The sequence below is a fragment of the Taeniopygia guttata genome, chromosome 2 (assembly GCF_048771995.1).
Source record: "Taeniopygia guttata chromosome 2, bTaeGut7.mat, whole genome shotgun sequence".
Taxonomy (NCBI): Eukaryota; Metazoa; Chordata; class Aves; order Passeriformes; family Estrildidae; genus Taeniopygia; species Taeniopygia guttata.
Genome location: NC_133026.1, coordinates 99,010,121 through 99,031,091, shown reverse-complemented (window position 1 = coordinate 99,031,091; position 20,971 = coordinate 99,010,121). Strand labels below are relative to the sequence as shown.

The following is a 20,971-nucleotide window of genomic DNA, read 5'->3' as shown; positions in this document are numbered from 1 at the left end:
CCCCCTGCTTGCCCCAGCCTGCCAGCAGAGTGCAGGCACACTGCCTCTCCAAAGGGTGGTGGCCCCTGGCTGCCAGCCATGCAGACTCACGCTAAGGCTGACTGTCACTAACAAGAACTACACCTTACTATCATGGCAAGATAATTTATAAGTGAGATACAGGATGAAAGTCAACTTTAGCCTAGTTAAAATTGCAGCATAGTTGGGTACCTGCTGGGCACCAAGTGGCCTTTTCATTCCCTGGGTGGCCCAGGAAACTCCCCAGGTGCTCCCTGCACTAATGAGGCACAGGTTCCATATAAGGCAAATTTGAGACAAGGTCACCAGTACAACCAAGCCTGTGACTAATTGTCACAAAAGCTCTCCAAGTCAGACTTCCAAAGTCTTGAAGATTTCCCCTCTCGCTTTGTATGAATGGATCCTGGTAACTCTGTGCTTTGTCAATTGACACACTGGGTGGAGGAAGTGGTTGTCCCAGAAACTCCATGCTGCAAAATTGACCAACTACACAGAGGAGGCACTTGGCAAGAGTCACTGTGAGCTGTTCCTGCAGCTGCAGAAATGATCACACAGGACAGTAGGCTCCAAGTCAATCAGCTTTTGTACTTAGCATTAGTAGAGATGGATCATATAAACACTGGAGTGGTCACAGGCCAGCTGGGCAAGGAGAAGGGCAAGAGGTGGGGCAATCAACAAGTTCTTACATGTCTAAGGGCTAAAACTCATCCTAGGGACACCAAGGTGCCCCTGTGCAATCCTTGCCATGTGTAAAGAGATGGATCCTGTGAGTTGCACTGAAAGGGTCCCATATGTGGCCCCAGACTGAGAGTGACTACGCACTGTTCCTGGGGCACACTTAGGGCTTTACAGGGTCCTGCAGGGCATGGGTAACACTGCCCCCAAAAGTGGGAAATCCGAACAAATACCAGCATCAGAAGAATGTGTGCAGGGGTGCAGTAAGGAAAAGCACACTAAAATAGAAAAGCAAAATAGCATCTATTAACTCTAGTCCTTACAGTAGTACTTAGCAGTATAAGAATTCACAGAAATACTTTTTTAAAATAATTTTTATCAGAAACATGGCACTTTACATCTTCAGGTCACTGAATATACAATGATTATTCCTCACAACATCCCTGTGAGGTAGGCATTAGATCACAGTTACTATTTTACCTGTGGGCAGAGGCAGAGAAGTATGCAATCAATCCTGCACAATTAAGCTAATGAAGTTCAACTCACTTAAACATGAAGAAGCCCTCAGTGACTTGAATGAGAACGGGACAGTGGGGCAGAGCTGATACTTCATCAGCTGTACTTTTTCACTCCAGCAAAATGCAATTCTCAGGGTCTAACTCTGTTGCTCCCCCATATCCCCCTGAAAAAAAACACCTCTGTAAAACAACTTACACACGGTGAGTTGCTACAAACTGAGATCTGTAGTATAAATAGGAAAAACACACTTCAATTCAGCCTACATTTGAATAAAACTGAGAGAAGTTTGCCTGCCCAGCCAAATAGAACAGTTTCAACTTTAGTCCTTTATGACATCTGAGACAACATTTCAGCCTTCAGGTATGAATAAGTGTTTGCCTGACTTAATCTAGGGGAAAAAAGTTTGGTAGACTGCGATCACTGTCTCAGAAATCATGCTTATTTTAGTCAAATTGTTTTACTGAGGGAGGAGGAGGAACTTTGGAGTTTAACTCTAACTTTCCATGTGTTTAAAAAAACCCTTAGTATAGCAATTTCTCAAATAAACTTCTCTTTCAATTTTTTTTGTTTCAAAAATGAAATAGAGCAGGTTTGTAAACTTGAACACAATGAACAAATCCTAGTGTTTAATATACAATTATTGATTTTAATCACTTTGTACTGTAAATCAACTTCAGGAAACAAAGTATACTTGACAGTATGGCAACTGTGATTAACTCATCTTCCTATAGCTTTCAGTTATGAAGAGATGCACTGTTCAAGAAAGATTCATAGTCTCAACCTGTAAACCACAGCAGCCTGGCTCAAGCCAAGGAAGCCATTATAATTCATTCCTGCTGAGTAGCTGATCCATCAGTTCCTTCATGTGCAGTATCAGTGACAATGGTGCACTCCATCTTGAGAGATGATCACCATCGAAGAGTCTTGGGTCCACATACTCTAAAAACCTAAACATGCTGCTCTTCCCAACAGAGAAATCTTCATTCTTATTTAATGGAAGACTCGGTCTAGTGGAACCATGGCTGTGCACTATGATAGGAAAAGAACAGAGTAGTGGGTCTTGGCAGAAATCGCCTTCGTTTTGAGGAGGGTGTGGGGAAAAAAGAGGGAAGAGTATTTCTTAACATTATTACCAAGGGACATGTTAACTTCTAATCTGAGATTCACTTTTCCTTCTGAAAATTGAAACTTTTAGGTCACAACCTCTTCCCCAAGGAGCTTCAACCTTTAAATCCACGTAGCAATTGTATTCTCCAAAGGGTAAAAATATAAAAGAAAAAAAGAAAAAAAGCTCAGAAGTGCACTTTGCATATCCTGCCTCACAAATGGTTAAAGTGCTAAGTTTGATATATCCAAAAATTAAGCATCTCTCCTACTCCTTGATTTTTTTAAATGAAACTTTATCTTTGGTTTCTTGTATCTTCCCTGTAATTTTATCCTTTGTTTCCTCCATCTTCCCTGTAATTTTATCCTTTGTTTCCTCCATCTTCTCCGTAATTTTATCCTTTGTTTCCTCCATCTTCTCCGTAATTTTATCCTTTGTTTCCTCCATCCTGTCTTGTAGGTATTCCTTTACTGGTGGTGGTGTGGACATATAGCCGTGCTTACGTAGGTATTTAACAGTGACAGATGTTCCTCCCAAAGTCACAGTGTATCTGGCAGGAGTTGCAATCTTAAAGAAACCAGAGAACACACCACAGAGATAAAACAGGAAAATAACATCCAGCAAGAGGTATTTTTTCATGTTGAAAATTTATTTTGACCAGTGTCAGATTCTAAAGATATCTTCAATTTATAAGGAAATAAACCAGTTTACAGTGCATCCCCTAGAAATGCATACCTTTTACTTAAAGTATCATTTTGTCAGAGCCAGCAAGGGCATTAGACTTTCCTTAAAAAAAAAACTCATCAACACAAAAACCCTCCCTGTGAAGTTTGTAGGACAAGCATTCGGCATCTTGATGCAATTCAGAACAGACTGCATGTAAACACTGAGTTTCTTCCAACACTGCCAGATCTCCCAGCTATAACAACATCTTTATATTTAATAACCATCCTTACTGGTCTCTTTTAGGCACAGGAAAAATTGGAAAGAGTTGTACTTTCACATTTTGTTTGGGAAGGTAATTCCTTTGAAAACAGGCAAGAAGGACATCACTTTTAGAAACAAAACAAATTGAGTGGCATGTACAGCAAATACTGTACCTTGTTTTTGGATGGTCTGACATGTTTCAGTTTCCCAAACACAGACTTTGCACATATAAAGCAATAAAAGGAAACCCAAACCTGAATGTAAGTAATTGATTCAAATGGACAATGAAAATACTTGAGAGTGATGGACATCTAAGGGGAAGACAAAAAATCATCTAGGATAAAAATAACTGTCCTTTTATCTGAAATTCAGATGAGGTGTTTAGACTTTACCTCTTTGTCCCTGCTTATTATGTCAGGGATACAGAATAGCTTAATTGTCATTGCAGAGGGCTGCAATACTTCTGCAGCAAAGAAGTTATTTTAGAAATACAGACTCCTTGAAGGAACACAGAACACAGATCAACTTGCATGGGACTATTTTTACCACAAAATGAATGCTTAAGTATATGTAACTATCGAAGAAAACAAATTAATTCCTTCTGCTGTAAACAAGTAAACCCTGTTTATTTCACCAGGCAAGACTTAGAGCTTATTTACAAACTATAATTATACTTACTTTATACAATGCATATGCAGTTAGTGCATTTCCACTCTGGGAATTTTTCAGGATGTCTACTACGCTGTCTGGTAAGCCAATCAACTCTAGGAATGGAACAACATTCACTCCACTATAAAAGAGAAAAACATTGGTAACTTGAATGGGAATTTGAAACCTGAATAGTAATTTAGAGTACTATTTCTTTATTACACAAACTTCATGATTTGAAAACAATTTTTTTTTAATCTAAGCAATATACTTACAGGATTTATGTTTCTTACCATAGGAAAATTAATGTTCTTTTCAGCATTTCAAAAGGTGACCCATTTATATTATCTCTGTTGGGTGGAATAGTTTCTAACTTACCCTTGTCCCAGTTTATGTTTGAGGTAAGTAAATGTAATGGTGGTAAGAGAGCTACTCAGGTTCCAGCTGTGCATATTCAATTTCATGCTCTGTTTTGCCTAAAATTACCTTTTTCTCTATTAAAATTTCAGACAATGCTCTCCATTAATTTCTAAATATATCAAACATGGAATGTGGCAAAAGAAAAGGAAGCAACATGTTACATGGACAAGACTTCAGGGGCTTTGTCCTCAGTTGTTCTACTGTGTCAAGATGGTGGAGGGAGCTCCTGTCACAATTTCTTTCTATTTGAAATCCAGGGAAACACCAAAAGAGAAACAAAAGCTCATCTTTATATTACAGAATAAAGCTACACAAAGTTATAGATTACCTGAATTTCCAACATTTAGAAATTTTTTATTAGTAGTACCATTATCAATTTCTATCTAATATTTTAAGCATTCTTCTGAGCATGCAATTGCTTTAGTATCAGGAACAGTAACAGGCAGCAATTTCCCAACAGTTACTAGAACCTACAGTCTGAAGGCCTATTCCCAGAGTAGGGAATGCAGACCTAGTAAGAGCTGAAAGACAGTAGTGACTGTGCCACTTCATAAACCATGGCTGTTTAGTCTTGTATGACCAGTCATTCTGAAAGTTATTTTTCTACTTCAAGAGGGCACTGCTCCTGTGGCATAACAAACTGAAGCTTTGTTATAATTAGTTTAATTAGTTTCTAGTTGAATATTTCAGTTGTTTTGATCTGCCAAATACCTACTTTGGCAGCAGGCTTTAGAGTTTCAAGAAAAGTAATCTTCATCCAATGTGAAATGTCTGGACAAAAGCATCAACCTGAATTTATTCAAAGCAAAATATTTTTATAGTTCAAGACCTTTATTCCTCTGACATGAGCTAAATTTAGAATGACATTTGGATCTATAGCTCCCAGAAAGGGCAATTATGCCAGCTGGTTAGAGTAACTAAAACAAACACTTGTGCAGTAAGGCATTCTGATGTCAGATTTCCATCCTTGCCACCACAAACTGTAGTTGTTTCATGCCTTCTATTATTAAATATACAACACCAGCAGTCCAGAGATAAACATTTGCTTATATTTAGCAAACTATTTCCAGATAAATAAAACTTCTTTCATTTGAACTAGCAAACTAGCAGCTCATGCTGTAACTAAAAGAAACTAAAATTAGAATATTCTGTTTATCTCTTTTTTTTTTTTTTTTAACCACACAAATATTTAATTTCCAATTAAAAAGTATGGTCTACAGTAGCAATTTTTTCAGTGAGTGGCAGGAAAGACAGGAAACAGAAACAAAAAAGGAGGGGATACACATTGTGAACAGCTAAGTGAGGCAAATTCATGAAGTGAAAATCCAGTTAGGAGGAATGACTGGGGATGAAGAGGGGACGAAGTGGTGACATGAAGTCCAAGGGCAAAAAAATGAAAAATTCTAGAAAGATCTCAACTAGCCATTCACAGTCAGGATTCCATATCACTATCTTTACCTTTTGAGAGATTACTAATAATTTCAATGCTGCTTACATCCATTTATCATTTTGGAGAGATGAGCATTCCTTTAAATGTCAGCAACATACCAGGTACACAGCAATAACTGCATGGTAATAGTATGTACATGACACTCTCCTGAATCCTATATACTTTCAATATTAAGCTTATGCTTTAGTCAAAAATGTAGCCACATTTCTCTTTTAAATATAAAGGCGCTTTTTAACATGCAGTAATAATTTATATGTCCTTTCACTAGTAGATCTCAATTCAATCATGGTATTGGGCACTGCAACAAAATACCAACTTACTTCATGGCTGCATAGTAAAAGGATCCAAACCATACAGTGGAAGTCACAAGGTGCACTGGAATCATGACTTTCCCATACTGCTTAAAAGTTTTCTTGAATCTCTGAACAAGACTCATTGATTTATCTTGTAATGGATCAGGTTCTGAAGAATCTGACTCTGCAGGGCTCTGTTTGGGTGCATCAGTGGCCGAAGGCAAAGGATTTCTTTCTTCAGGAACCTTGTGAGAAGTGTCTACTGGATGGGATGAAAAAGCAGTTTTCTTTGAGGCAAAGTGAGCTGCACCTGCATGAAGACATTGTTTAGGAGGGTCCAGTGCCAGAATGACTTTGCATCCCACATTAGACAACACAGACTGTCCTTTCAAGCACTGAAAGACGCCAGTGCGAGGGAAGAACCAACACGTCCCATGCGCCAGCTGAGATGCGGAATGTAACAGACTCCGCTGCATTTTGATGAAGTATGGATGAAGTTTCTATAAAGAAGAAACAAGAGTAAACAAACTACATGGTGTGATTTCTACTTGCTCCAATGCCACTTACAATTCTCAAATTTTACATGTCTTTCTATTCTACTTTAAACAGGTTTTCCTTACATTCTTTGCAGAAATGGTTACCTTCCAGAATTAAGGAAATAATTTTCTAATTTCTTCAGCATTCTGAACTAAAATAGCCCCTTCACTTAACATACTCTGCTCCTCACTGCTAAAATGATCACTCTACTCCCAAAAATATTTTTAGGAGTTTAGTACTATCTACTGCTTTTATCTACATGATCTGGTACAGCCATTGAAAAGTTGCCCTTAAACTTCACTTGCAGTAGCATCTGATAACTTGCGTGATACTTTGAGCCTACATAAATGCATTACAAATTCACTGAAGTAAGTGCTTCAATTAAAAGTTAAGTGCTTTTAATTAAAAGTTATTTTTGCTGTCAGTGCATTCTTAGTTTTGGTAAAATTTTTCATGTTTGATACTATTTTCAGTAGAAGTTCATAAAATTAAAAAAAAAAACAATAGAAATAATTATTAATAATCAAGCAATAGCCTAAATATTAACAAATGTAACTGTAACAGCCTGCCAGTAACACCTGTCAGGAAGGGGGAAGGTACTGTTGAATGTCATATATTAACATGAGCAAAACTGAATTGCAATTTTCCAAATATTACAGTGCAAAGAATATTTTAAAACTGTGGAATAACCCAGTTAACTTTATGATTTTGAATACTTACCTGTTACTCCTGAAAGTTTGAAATAACTATTGAGAGCTCCCCCACTAAAAAGAAAGGAATTTAGTTTTGCATGCATAGACATCAAGAAATATTTTTACCCCCCAAAATGCATGCTTTGAAATTGTCAAATACTCTTTATTTTCCTTTGTTCAATGGTTGCAAGTTACAGAACTAACATTCCTTCCCTCAAAAAAAAAAAAAAAAAAGGCTATGCTAATTGATGTAACAAATGCCACTTAAGTTAGTTACTTTACAAGTTTTGTACATTACTAATGCTTTTCCATTTTTAATTGCCACAGCAATTCTTTATCCAAACTAGAAATCATTCAAATTTAATTGAAACTTTGTATCTGCTTTCCCTTCACCTTAGATATATGCCAGGTGCTTTAGCAGTGAATTTTTCTAGGCTGCAGAAAATGATCAATACTTCCTAACAGAGAAAGAAGTAAAAAAAGAAAAAAAAAGTGAAACCATACATACCCTTTATTACTTTCTAGATAAGGTAAGGTGTGTATCTTCAAAACGTTGCAACTCTTCCACTAGCTCCCCACCTTTCAGATAGATGTCTTGAACACATTGAGGCCCCTGCTAAAGTGAAAAAAGGGAATATTTAGAGAAATAGCAACAAGAACAAATTTATCCTATAAAGATTTATTTCTGTTCAGCCTGAAACCTTGCAACTGAAGAATTTATTGGTGTAAATTCCCTTTTGAATACTGACATGCTAATGGGAGATTTTGTCTGTGTAATTTTAGAATTTCCTCGACTTTGAATTACTGTTCTCTTCCAAGAGAGGAAAGTTTCATAATCCACATGGATCTGTTGGAACAGTCCTGCCTGTATGTTTGCTAGGTATTTTTATTTTACTGTTGTACTTGAATTAATAGCTATAACTAGAATGACAATGTTTGATGTGGGGAGAAGAGGAATTCCCAGGTTTCAAACTCCCTGGGAACCTCTGCATTACTTGTGACACACAGACACACACTTTTGTTGAACTCCTACTAACAGGAGGTACTGCAGCAATGGGGAAAAGGAACTCGTGTCTCCATATAAGGAAGCAGTTACTCTGTCCTGTTGAATTATGAACTCAGTGGGAGTGAAGAAGTGCTGCTGCTGCTCATGGAGCAGTAAATCAGCTTCAAGTACTGGCCCTTCATGACTCAGTTTTCTGTAAGACTTCACTGGAAGCAGCAATTGCTTGTGGTATCTCTAGTTTTACAAGAAGCAAAGATTCTTACTTACTTCTGAAATCCAAATGCAATTGCTTCTCAAAACAAGAAGTAGTGAAAACACTCAGCAAAACTCAAGTGTTCAGATGGCACTCTATCATATGCCAACTACTTAACTGATTTATAGAAATTGTAACAACAAACTTGGAACATGACAACTGCATTCCTTGCCTACTGCCACTTAAAGTTCTTTCCTGAGGGATAACATTCTCTAGGGAGAACTGTTTTCCCCTCTCACTAATCATACACATCACTAAGCATCTGCCCTAAGTAGATTTTCTCAATATCCAACCAGCAGACTCAGCAAAAGGCATCCACCTATGGGAATCTGGAGGCTCTTGAGTCAGACTTCTACTGTTCACCAGTACCCTACTGAAAAATACCTGGTTCAAACAAGCTTTGCAAATTGCCACCATACAGCATGGGAGAAACCATAATTTGCAGTCATCTATGTTATTAACAGGACACTGCATTCCAGCAGCCTTGGGAAGAAATCATTCTTCAGCACAGGACTGAGAAGCTGAACAAGCATTTCTGATTTATTCCATTCCTTATAGTGTATTTACAGTACCACTTCTCAGAGCACTGTTTCTAGATTTTGCATTCCAGCACTGTCCAAACACCTCTGACCCAGCACAGTGGCTGCAGAACTCTGGGGGAGGAAATGGTTCCATTCTTCTGAGTGTGGGTCACCACTGTGTCCAATGTTCATCGGGCAGCACATGACACTGCAGTGATTAGTAAATGAGTTTCAAGGTCTTTGCTCACCGAGTTACATGCACCATGTAAAACTTAAAAATAGAATGTCACCAAATGCTTTATGGAAGAGAAGGTTAAGGTGCTATTACAAGACTTTCCATGCCACCTTTTATTCCTATATTCTCAGATGGACTTGAAAGTCATTAAAGGCTTTTTTTTCCATCATGCATGAGCTGGCAGGTCAAACAGAATGTCATCTAAACATCTACAGCAGACCCTGAAAAGGTTTTTGAACCTTGTAAGCAGATAGTATGGTTCTAGCTGATACTCTACATAACTGCTTACTGTTTGTTTCTCCACTTTGAAATGTGGAGAAGCACAATAACTTGATAGATAAGGCTAAGATATGACAGCGCTTATGTTTGAGAGGATAAAAGAAAACATGTTTTTTGAAACAAGGTTTAAATTTTCCTAATGACCTTACTGTGTTTCACAAGTAAGTGCTTTGCTTATTTAAATGAACAAAGGAGAGACTTTTTGAAGCGTTGATACATTGAGTATTACACTGCTATCCAGAAGCACTGGCATGAGGCAGCTATTATAAAGGTTACAGCAAGATGTAGGAAAGGCACAAGAATCAAGTAACATTAATACAGCATACACTTTGTAAATTCATTTTAAAGAAACAAATATTTTTAAAGGGGTGATGAGTGCAGCTGCTCAATTGTTATACTTTAGTTACGTGGCTCAACAGTGCAAACAAATCTTTATCAGGACATATAAAGTGCACAACAGTTATAGTTGGAGATTCAAATAAATATGAAACTAGCTGTTTCATCCCTCTAAAACGTGACATGAATACAGAGAAACTTGTCCTTTAAGACAATTAGTAAGAGCAAGTTCCTAAAACCCTGTGCACTCCACAGGCAGCAGGAAGTGTGTCAGCCTATGCATTTAAGACACAAATTTCTTCGCTAAACGTAATACTTACATAATACTTCTCAAAGAAATTACTGGAGCTATACAATTGCCCTAGTAACTTTAGGTTGTTAAAGCCACTCAGGTTCTAAGGAAGTTGGGACAGCAACCTAAATGTTACCCACAACCACACCTAGTGACTTTTGAATAATTGCTTCTTCATTTTAGCGTGTTTAACATTTTTCCTGCTGTTGGACCATACTGCAAAGGCACAGAAAAGGACAAGAAGGTACAAGCTCCACATACCAAGGTGGGAAAACACTTGTCTGTGGGGTGGGGGCAGGGAGAAAGGTGTTTTAAAGCATCTTAGATTACTTGATTAGTTTTCTCTTAAAAATGCCACAAAGAAAAATAAATCTGCCTAAGGACAAATATAACTCAAGTTCTCTGCTCCAAGAATTCCATGTAGTCAGTGACTGAATAAGATATTAGCTACAGAAATAATGAAATGCTATACAAACTTGTGATATGGTCTCCTCTTCAGCACTGTCACATCCCAGCTAACTATTTAGTAGGATCTCCAGCAGCTGAGCTGTAGAGATATTGGTTGTTCAACACAAACTCCTAGTTGGGATTCTTGGATACTCATTTAATTCCTGAAAGCACCCCTGTCCTATGGTGAGCTGTTAACAAGACCTCTAACATAAACGGAGTGCTCTAGGGGCCTCTTATGGAAAAGTATAGATCAGCTTCTCATTGCAGTGCTGGAGGTTTTGTTTAAGAGACTTCTGTACTTGTGTTATAATTCAGATCAGCTTTGGCATAAATCTGATATATGCAAGAGCATCCTGGCTCTTGCATTTACTCTACTTTCCAGTGATAATTAGGAAGTAGATATTAAATTTGCTTTTTGTTCCTGAGGACAACAAAAGTTCAGGAATTTTAAATGCCACAGAGCTGGTTTATATGACTGTCTCAAAGTCATTGGCTTTGGATGTGTGCTAACACTCTATGCCAAAAAACTCCAGGGGATTTTTGGAAAACATAGAAGTAACAAGCCTGGCTAATATAGGTATGGCAAAGGCTGCTGTGGATATTTACTGTAGGAAAGAGAAAATATGCCAGAGATACTGTCAGATGAAACTTTCATCAGGATAATTTGCATAAAAATGGTTACGCTGTTACAATTAATGTTTTTTGAGTTACCAGAAAAAATAAAATACGAGAAGGGGAGGTGCATAAAAGATGGCAAGAACTTTAGTGTTAAGATAATGGCAAAAACTTAGCATTAAGTTTTTTCGTAAAAGAGGTCAGAAAGCATCTGAGGGAATTGAGGGTATAGTATATGTGGAGAACACTTGATTATTTTCTCAGTTCTACTAGAAACACTCTGGACACAATATGTAAATATGGATGACTTTAAAGCATTTTCACTTGTTCTGTTCCTGTTTAAAAAAAGAACATTAATTATACCACAGGAGAGTTCCCAATGAAATTCCATGAGCTTTTTCCACTCCCAAGGCACCTTTTTATGGAAACAGAGAATTAATTTACATTCTTGTCATATTTACTGTAAAATCTAGCAAACTTTGAGAATTGTGTATGGCAGACAGTAGAATTTTGAAAGGAAACAAACCAAGTTTTCAGAAATCCTTTTCAACTCATCTTTCAGACTGCATAAAAAGCAAATACAGAGATCTTATCCAAGCAGCTCAGTTTAATAAACAACATCACCATATTGCTTACATTTTTACTAAATATAATAAAAAACCCCAAAGCTTGTTTTCAAATTTAAATTGTTCTTTTGAAGAATTCATTGACAGTGTATTAAAAAAAAACCCAAAATCGATTTTGCAAAGTTTATAGACCAAAATAGGAAAATAAGAAAACCACAACTGACCTGAAAACACGTATGGGTGCCCTAAAAATCTGAGAACGTATTTTAAAATAATTGTAAGACTAGTGCAATACATGCAAAGCATTGTTTTTCTTAAATTCAATGTAAAATAAAACTATAAACCTCTTGGTAACTGCAAAGGGTTGGCATAGCTTGGAGTCACTAACCACGGATGGGAAAGTGGAAATGCACAGGGACTTTTTATGTTTCATATTAATACCTTGAGTCCATGAATGAACATTTAGAATTTCTATTTTGATCTTTACTACTTTTGCAGTGTCACTCAAACTACCCATTATTCATTCTAAACTAAGAAACTTGCTTATAATTTGAAGTTTGGGCATCATTAGCTGTGTAGTTGTGTTATTCAGGACTATCTAAAAATATAACACCACATTTTAGGTTAAAGGGCGTAATGCAAAATAAATCAGTGGAATTTATTTAAAACTTGGTAAAATCATGTTTAAACAAATAAAAGACTAAAACCCTTGCAGACAGATGACCCTAAAGCATTAGCCCCACCCTACCTCTATACTATTTTCACTTAGTAAATGCTATGCTATAATTTTTTTAAATTGTTCATATTATTACAACTCAATACTGCTAAGTGGATATAAGCCAACAACTTTGTTACTCTTATTTTACCTAAACTACTCTTCTTGCTGAAACATCCTGAGCAAAATCAAGAAGTAAAACAAACTTTTTAACGGTTCTTACACACTGAGTAATCTTCACTGCTACAACCTTCTGATACTCAAATATTAAAAACGATAAGAAGAAGTAGCTTTAGGAAGAATAAAAGATATTGCAGATATGTGTAAAGTCTGCACACTAGATTCAGAAGACAAATAAAGCAGGAGAACGTAATGCAATGCCTGTGTGTTGAATTATATATCTGGAATGCTAAACAGGAGCCTTAACAGCACAGTCCATGGTAACTCCATTCTCCTCTGTGATGGAAAGTACTGGATCTTAAGATTGCATGTAGATGACCATTATATGAAAATGGGAATGCTCTCTCTCAAATGCTTCTAAAAGAAAGGCTCACAATCAGCTGTAGTGCTTTCTGCTCTTCAGAACTGTTTTTAATAACTGGTACTATTCTATCTGTTAGCGCTGGTTCCTTCCTTCACAAGTTTTGTTCTGCCCTCTACTGAATTTTTAAGTAAGTACAACTCACACATCTAACACAAAAGGTTTCTGGTATCTATGATTCTGTCCAAGAAGTGTTGCTGGATCATCCTCTGTACTAGGTTCCAGAGCCTCTCAGATTATAGGCACATGTCAATGAAAAACCTGGCTTGTAAAATGCTATCTGGTTTGACTTTTTGGCCATTTGCCATTCGACAGACATGTCTGCAATAAGCAAGGTAGAGAAGTTATGTCTATAGATTGCAACTAAGTTTAAAAATAGCATATTATATATCTATGCTAAAAAGAGGTCAAAAAAGCCTTATGTTAGTCAAAAGCAGGGCCTGTATTCATCTGCTTCTTCACACTATCTTCCACTTTAGGCTAATGATCAAAATAAGATCTGATTCTCTTTCTATTCCACTTAGGTAATAACTTTCAGAATCCTAACAGCTTATTCTGTCCTTGTGTGCCCCAAGGTATCATTAGTTCATTCCTCCCTAAAACCCTTGTTGTTGTCTCTCAGAGGGTTTTCAGCCACAGGGCCCTTGAGGTGCAGGCATGGGGGCTGCAGGGGCATGTGTGTAGTGGTCTGGTTTAAAAAGCAGTGGAAAGCTTCTATTGGATAACTAAGAGGGGCTGAAAAGGGACCTCACATAAGCAAGCCTCAGATCAGCATATGACTCTGAACTCCTTCAGACACAAAACCAACCCACAACTGAACTGATGAGGGGTTAGATGCTAAAACATGAACAAACAAATACAGAGATCAGTTTTCTACATTTAATCAAAACATTGTTTGAGAATCTCTTAGGATCTTCCCTCTCAATAGTACATTGTATTTTATTTGACAAATTTTTCAACCTCTTTCAAGTGTTTTTCAGCACTTCTACATATGCTGAAACGCATTGCAAATATGGTTATTAGTTCTATGTTCAGAGCTTAGTTATTTCATTTATGATGAAATTCAGAGCTGCAGTGCACATCTCTTTTCACTAACAGAGTCATCAATGAGAATCAAAAGGCTGCTGCCAAAAACTGAACTCTTGCTCAAGACTTCCTGGTACTTGCAACTTGGATTCTAGTAGCCAAGCTCATTTTTTAATTCATAATTTTTCTGGTCACTCAGCACTTCATCGATATAGACAATGTGGATTATAATAATTAATTTTTAAAGTCTCTGGAATTGTAATAAAATATTTATTCATGAAAAATGTAATGAAACAATTAGAGACATACTGCAGATACAGTGACTTTTACTAAAACAGATGGTGCTGACACAAATAGAGTTCAGCCTTTTTGCCCAGATCTGTTGGGTTTGTGCGACGTTCTGGTGGAGGGTGGGCTATAGGGGTGGTTTCTTTGAGAAGCTGCCAAAAGCTTCCTCCATGTTTGAGAGAACCAATGCCAGCCAGCTCCCAGAAAGACTCACCACTGACCAAGGCCGAGACCATCAGTGATGGTGGTAGAGCCATAGGATAACATGGCTAAGAAGGAAAAAAACTTGTTGCAGAGATAAAATTGAGGCCAGGGAAGAGCAGAGTGAGAACACGTGAGAGAAACAGCCCTGCAGACACCAAGGTCAGTGAAGAAGGAGGGGTGGGAGGTGCTCCAGGCACAGGAGCTGAGGCAAGCCAGCAGCCTGTGATGCAGACCATGGTGAGGGAGCTGTGTCCCTGCAGCACATGGAGGTCCAGAGAGGAACAGAGATCCATCTACAGCCTGTGGAGGACCCCACGCCAGAGCAGGTGGAGGCTGTGACCCTGTAGGAAAGCCACACTGGAGAAAGTCCTGTAAGGACCTGGAGCAAGAGGAATCCATGCCACAGCAGGTTTGCTGGGAGGACTTGTGACTCCATGGGGGTCCATGCTGGAACAGGCTACTCCTTGGAGGACTGCACACAGTGGAAAATGACCCACACTGGAGCAGTTCTTTATGAACTGCAGCTCATGGGAAGGATTCATGTTGGAGTGGTTGAGGAAGACTGTCTGCCATTGGAGGGACTCTCGCTCCAGCAGGGGAAGGAGTCCTCCCCCTGTAGAGCAAGCAGTGGCAGAGAAAACGTGTCATGAACTGATTGCAACCCCCATTCCCTGTCCTCCTGTGCCACTGAGAAGAAGAGTAGAGAGAGAACTGGGAGTACAGTTAAGCCCAGTAAGGAAGGAGGAGTGCCAGGAAGAAATTTTTAGGGTTTGTTTTACCTCTCATTTCCATACTCTGATTTGATTGGTAATAAATTCAATTAATTTCCCAACATTGACTCTGTTTTGCCTATGACAGCAAGAAGTGACTGATCTCTCCCTGCCCTTCCCTCAACCCAAGAGCCTTTCACTGTATTTTCTTTCCCCTGCCCTACTGAGGAGGGAAAGAGTAGAGCAGCTTTGGTGGGCACCTGACATCCAGCCAGAGTCAAACAACCATACCAAACCACAAAATACAACCTTAGATATTCAAATACTTTATCTTGACTAATTACAAAAGGCATTTATTAGGAATATGCTTAAACTTTGATCTTAGAATCAACTTTGTACAGCCTTCTGCCTCACCTTCCACAGTGCTTACCAAACCTGTTTCCTTTCTAGCCTTGATAAATGCCATTTTTACCACCTTGGATCTTTAAGGTCTTGCCTCATTGTTGTGTTTCTTCTCTCCATAACCCAACAGCAAGCAACAGTACTATCTGTAATAATACATTAAGTGCAAATTACATTATGCAATAATTTTATAAAATACTTAAAACAACAACCTCAAAGTACCAAGTCTTTTACTCATTAAATTCACCCCAAATGCTTCTACAGACGTCCAAAAAACATTCTCAAGGGAGAACTCTGAAGCCTTACAATTAGAAACAAAGTAGGAATAAAAGTAAACTACTGTGAAACTGGAAAAAACCATCCCAGCTTCCGTAAAAACAGAATTCACAGTGGAAGCATTGGGTTCAAGATTTTTTCTTTTATTCTCTCACCACATTTATTTCACACTTTCAAACACTGAAAAGCTGTCATTTTTCCCAGCAAAAAATACAGAACGTTCATCTTTCAGCAGAATTACTGTTGGCAGACATTCATTTCCAGTATAAATCTTTTCTAAATATTCAAAGTAAGTGCTGAATTCTCTGTTGTGAATTCAGATTTCTCCATATGGGGAAATATGTGCAGTATCAATCAGAATATCTTGAAAAATTATGTGTGAAGAGGCTGATCATAACATTTACAGAACACACACACACTCAAAACCACAGTCTTCATCTAATTTTCAGTAAACGCTATTCCCAACATCTCTACAAATGAATGTGAACAGTTCTTACAGGAGAAGTATTATTTTTATTAAGATCTCGATACCTGAGTGGCTAAACCTTCTTGCCCATTATTCAGTTTATGGCCTTACACAGCATTTCTTACACAGAAGACATGCAAACAACAAACTCACACCATCTACAAGTGTCTGAAAGTGCATCAGATTCAGAGAGCTATGTCTTTGCACCAGGAGCTCTGATGAGACCTCAGTATTAGAACCCTAATAATGTTCCTATTCACAGTCTGAAGCAGCAGCATTACAACACTGCTGTATTCAAATTCAGAAAGGAATCCTGTGACTGCAACACTGCAACCTTTGCAAGCACACTGCTTTCTGCCAGATGTCATCAACATGGCCCAAGGCTTGTGGTTCAGCACAGAAACATCCCTCATCAGAAAGTACTATCCTATGGCCTGAGACAGCAGGAAGCAAAGCATGCCATCTAATTTTAGCATCAGCAAAGCCAGTTTTTAAATCCACAAAATATTAAGAGTGAATAGTTAACTGCCTGGTACACGCTGGGGGCTAAGCACTTCCACTGCAGTTAAAGGTAAGTGCTGTCACATTTTACTAAAATCTTTCACCAGCCACTTTTGGAAGAGACTCACTGAATTCTTCTGAAGTCACTCATGCATTTCTATTTCCCACCAACAAAACCCATCTATTGGAAAAAAAGCTACCAATTTATTTTATAATTTGTTTATGAGCACCTGACTGTATTAACAACAATTCCCTTCCCCCATCTCCCTCCGCAAGGACAAAAAACTCGGCAAGTCCTAAAGAGCTGCAGGGGATCATCCGCTGCAATGTTCTACAAAGCCACAGTCACAGCCACACAACTTGTTTGGTTTACACGAGAACTGTTACAGAGGGTCAAGGCCAATTCTTGGGACAAGATAAAAAAGTAGATACAGGGAATTAAAATTTATAGCCCATCTAAGTGTCCCTTTCATTTCCTGATGTGCAAACAGAGCTTTACCATTCAGATGAATTTGTTTAGAAGGGGCAGGGTCATGTTTGGAAACATAGCAAAAAATGTGGCTCATTTGAAAAAAAAACTGAGTGATGGAAGGCACTGGGCTACAAAGGATTGGAGATTTTTAGAGAAAGCACAAAGTTCCAAACATAATAAATTCTACTGTATAATGCCAATAAGCAGATGTAGCTTCAGTCCTTACCAGACAAAAAGTCCTAAGTAGACACACCACTGGCTTGTCAGCACCTGCTTAAGTCACATTTTTCTGGACAAAATTTAACATGGAAAAGGTGTGTTGGACTAAACACACCTGTATTGGTACCTTCAAGAGTCAACTAAATTTAGGAAAGTAGAATCACAGTAGATCATAAGGATTTTTCAACTGAATAATAATGCTTTACTCTCATTGGAATTTTATTATAGTCACAGGGCCACAAAGAATTATGTGTTTTTTAGAGGTGTCATGATTCAAGACTCAAAAATTAAGAAAAGTTCTGTAACGTGAACAGTGCTCTTTTTTGTTGTTGTTAGTGCAACACTGCATAACCCATTCATCTCAAGTCAAAAAATCTACTAGGGGCACATAATAGTCATTAAGAATCTCTGACCTTGAGTTTGATCTTTGATCTAAAGTGATGGAACTAGGTAGTTACCTATCAGAATATCAAAGTAAAATTTTTATGATCTATTCTGATGACACCTGGTTGTCCAGGAAGATTTCCGTCAGGTTTTGGGCCCAAGTCTCAGTCACTGATTTTATTTCATTCCTAATACTGAAATATTGATGATGATGAATTTACTTAAGCATCTAATTTTGAAAATAAGTTCATCTTCAACTATCTTATTAAACACCAAAAAGAACTATGTTCGATTGTCTTTCCATCCTGCAGGACTAAACTGATTACAAGTAATTTACTGAGATTCTATTAGCAGTTTTACATTTCTGAAAATCAGTGTTCTTCCTGCTCTTGTTCTTGAATTTCTCATACCCTTGTCTTCAAGACTAGAAAAATCTCCCTACAGATCCAGAAATGTGCCAAGATGCAAACTGACATTAGGGGACATCAAGAGCTCCCTGTCTTGTGAAAACAGACTTCAGTTTCTAAGTGATACCTATGAGCATACACACGAGCTGAGCTGGTTTACCTGCAGAAAAGACCATCTACAGCAGAAGAACTACACAGAATCTTTTAAAAACCAAACCAGATCAAAACTTTTCTTACAGCTGCTATAGCCTGTGAAGGAGATCTGCAGACAGTCACACCAGACAAGTCTTTAACTTCTTACATTCTTTACATACTCCTTAACAGTCTGAATTTATCTACTCCGTTTTTGCCATGTGGAAGCCACCTGATATCCACCTACCCAAATCATCAAATTATTATTTTTTTTCATTTCCCTGATGGAAGTGCCTCTTAGGCAGCGAGTGCAATTTAGTAACGTTGCTACAAGGGTCAGTGATACCCTTTTTACTTCAAACAGCCATTAAACAGAAAAGGAGATAAACACCTGCTGTCAGGCCCCCAGGAAATGGACGGTGGGGACATACTATCCTCTGTGCGTGCAATTCCCACACTGAAGCAGCTGCACGTCATATAAGCACAGGCAGTAAAACACATTCCAAACGAGGAACCTGCACCCTATCTCTTCCCAAAGCAGCAACACTTTGGCAAACCGTTTTATGTTTACACTTGTTACAGCAATGACACCTTGGGGTAAACTGAAGAACACTCAGTTTAAGAACTGGCTTTGGTAAGGAATTCTAGGACACTTCATGTACTGCTGTCCAAAGTAATGCTTTCTCTCTCAGGACAGTTGGTAGAGGGGCTTTTGGAAACAGACATTAGGGAGGCTGAAGTAGTTTGTAATAGCTGACATAGATCCATGTTTCACTTAACAGCCTTAATTTTTGTTAAAATTCTGATGACTTCCCTGTCTGACTCCCTGGATATACTTAATTAACAGGAGCAGATTACTAATGAGAAACATAACATGAGACAATAAAACGCTTGTACAGCCACTTCAAGCTTTCTGAAAAGACAAGACAGGTCTAGGAAGAGAACTCCCTTAAGGGGCATAAGCCACCGGCGGTCCTTCAGTGGTAACACTGAACCATGAAATACACTGACTTGGAAAGGATCTATCAGGATCATCGAGTCCAACTCCTGGCCGTGCACAGGGCATCCCAAGAATCACACGCTGTGATTGAGACTATGGCCAAACGCTTGAGCTCTGCCAGGCTGGTGCTGCGACCACTTCCCTGGGGAGCCTGCTCCAGTGCCCAACCATCCTCTGGGTGAAGAACCTTCGCCCAATATCCAGCCTAAACTTCCTCTGACACAGCTTCGTGCCGTTCCCTCGGGTCCTGTCACTGGGGCACCGGGGAGCTGGGATCGGCGCTGCCCTTCGTGAAGAAGTCACAGCCTGAGCTCCCATCTCCAAATCCCTTCCCTTCCACACAGATGCTGCAGCAGCAGCCCACCACGGAACAGCCAGGCCCATCCAAGAAATAAATCTCCCACCCCAGTTTCTTATGTCGCGGCCGACATCCTTCAAGGCCGGAGCGGGCGGACCCGTCCAAGGGAAGGCAGGCGGAGGCAGGCGCCAGCAGCCCAATCCCGCCGGGACCCGGCGCGGCGGGGATCCCGTCCCGCTCCCGCCGCTCCCGCCCCCGCCGCGCGGGTACCTCGTGCCGGGCCCGCGCCGCTCCTCGGGGCCCCGCGCGCCCCGGGCCCGCGCCGGCGTCACCAACGGCCGCTCCCCGCCCGCCCCGCGCAACGTGCGCCGCCGCCCGTCCGCACCATCACCTTCAGGCCCGGCGGCGCCCTCCCACCGCGCAGGCGCGAGCGCCGGCCCCCGCTCGCACGGCCCCCTGGGACTCGTAGTCCCTCTGCCCCGGCTCGCACTCCGACACCTCTCACAGAACCAAGGTTGGCGGCGACCTTTAAGACCGCCCTGTCCAATCGTCAGCCCGGCACCGCCACTCTGACCCCCTAACCCAAATCGCTCGGCGCCAGGACCAGGCGTCTCAAACACCTCCAGGGAGGGTGACTCCACCACCTCCCTGGGTAACCTATTCCAACGCCTGAGCATCCTCAAAGCGAAAACGTTGTTCTAGTATCGAAATCTCCCCTCTTTCAGAGCAGGCACGGTGGAAGAAACTGGTTCCAGCTCACTACAACCTCCTGTCAGGCAGTTGTAGGGAGCGATGAGGTGCCCCCCGAGCCTGGGGTCTCTAGGCTGAACAACCCCAGCTCCCCGACCGTCCTCACAAGACACCGCCGCCTTTTCCCCGCTCGCTTTGCCCGCGGTCCCTCCCAGGACGTGACGCCCGCCCTGGGGTTCGTCACTTCCGCAAACAGGGATGGCGGAGCGCTGAGCTGGGTGAGTGCTGAGCTGGGTGAGTGCCGGGCCGGGTCGGTGCCGGGCCGCCCTCCCTGCCCGCGGGCGCTCCGGCGGCGGGCGGGCCCGGGCCCCTCGGCCGCGCCGGACGGCGAAGCCGGGCAGGC

The 20,971-nt window shown here is 40.1% G+C and overlaps 2 protein-coding genes across 9 annotated transcripts in view; one reads left to right on the top strand and one right to left on the bottom strand.

Moving 5' to 3' along the window:
- Nucleotides 1-20,971, top strand: part of LOC100223646 (low-density lipoprotein receptor class A domain-containing protein 4) — a 327,058-nt gene that overhangs the window by 289,808 nt on the left and 16,279 nt on the right. Inside the window, exon 1 of one of the 5 annotated variants that reach the window (XM_030265933.4) lies at nucleotides 20,746-20,846. The exons of the other annotated variants lie outside the window; for them this stretch is intronic. The gene's annotated coding sequence lies outside the window, so the exon portion shown is untranslated. Of the gene's footprint in view, nucleotides 1-20,745; nucleotides 20,847-20,971 lie in introns of those variants that run through there. 5 annotated transcript variants of the gene reach the window in all.
- FAM210A (family with sequence similarity 210 member A) lies at nucleotides 978-20,767 on the bottom strand. Of its 4 annotated transcripts, none has more exons than XM_030265940.4 (5): nucleotides 20,645-20,767; nucleotides 7,793-7,900; nucleotides 6,083-6,555; nucleotides 3,923-4,034; nucleotides 978-2,884 (listed from the first exon to the last, which is right to left on the bottom strand). In XM_030265940.4, exons 3-5 carry the CDS (start codon nucleotides 6,529-6,531, stop codon nucleotides 2,585-2,587), a joined length of 861 nt encoding a protein of 286 aa, XP_030121800.2. In that variant the 5' UTR covers nucleotides 6,532-6,555; nucleotides 7,793-7,900; nucleotides 20,645-20,767; the 3' UTR covers nucleotides 978-2,584. The 4 variants fall into 4 exon arrangements, with proteins under 4 accessions (XP_030121800.2, XP_030121799.2, XP_002187561.2 ...); XM_030265939.4 differs by lacking the exon at nucleotides 20,645-20,767 and adding an exon at nucleotides 20,270-20,312; XM_002187525.7 differs by lacking the exon at nucleotides 20,645-20,767 and adding an exon at nucleotides 20,149-20,285.

Bases quoted from the DNA above. Each gene is read 5' to 3' on its own strand.
- FAM210A (XM_030265940.4), bottom strand. From the start codon at position 6,531: ATGCAGCGGAGTCTGTTACATTCCGCATCTCAGCTGGCGCATGGGACG. The intron at 4,035-6,082 runs GTAAGTTGGTAT...TCTCTTTTATAG, and splicing joins TTTTACTATGCAGCCATGAA to TGGAGTGAATGTTGTTCCAT. The intron at 2,885-3,922 runs GTAAGTATAATT...GGTTTCTTTAAG, and splicing joins CTGCATATGCATTGTATAAA to ATTGCAACTCCTGCCAGATA.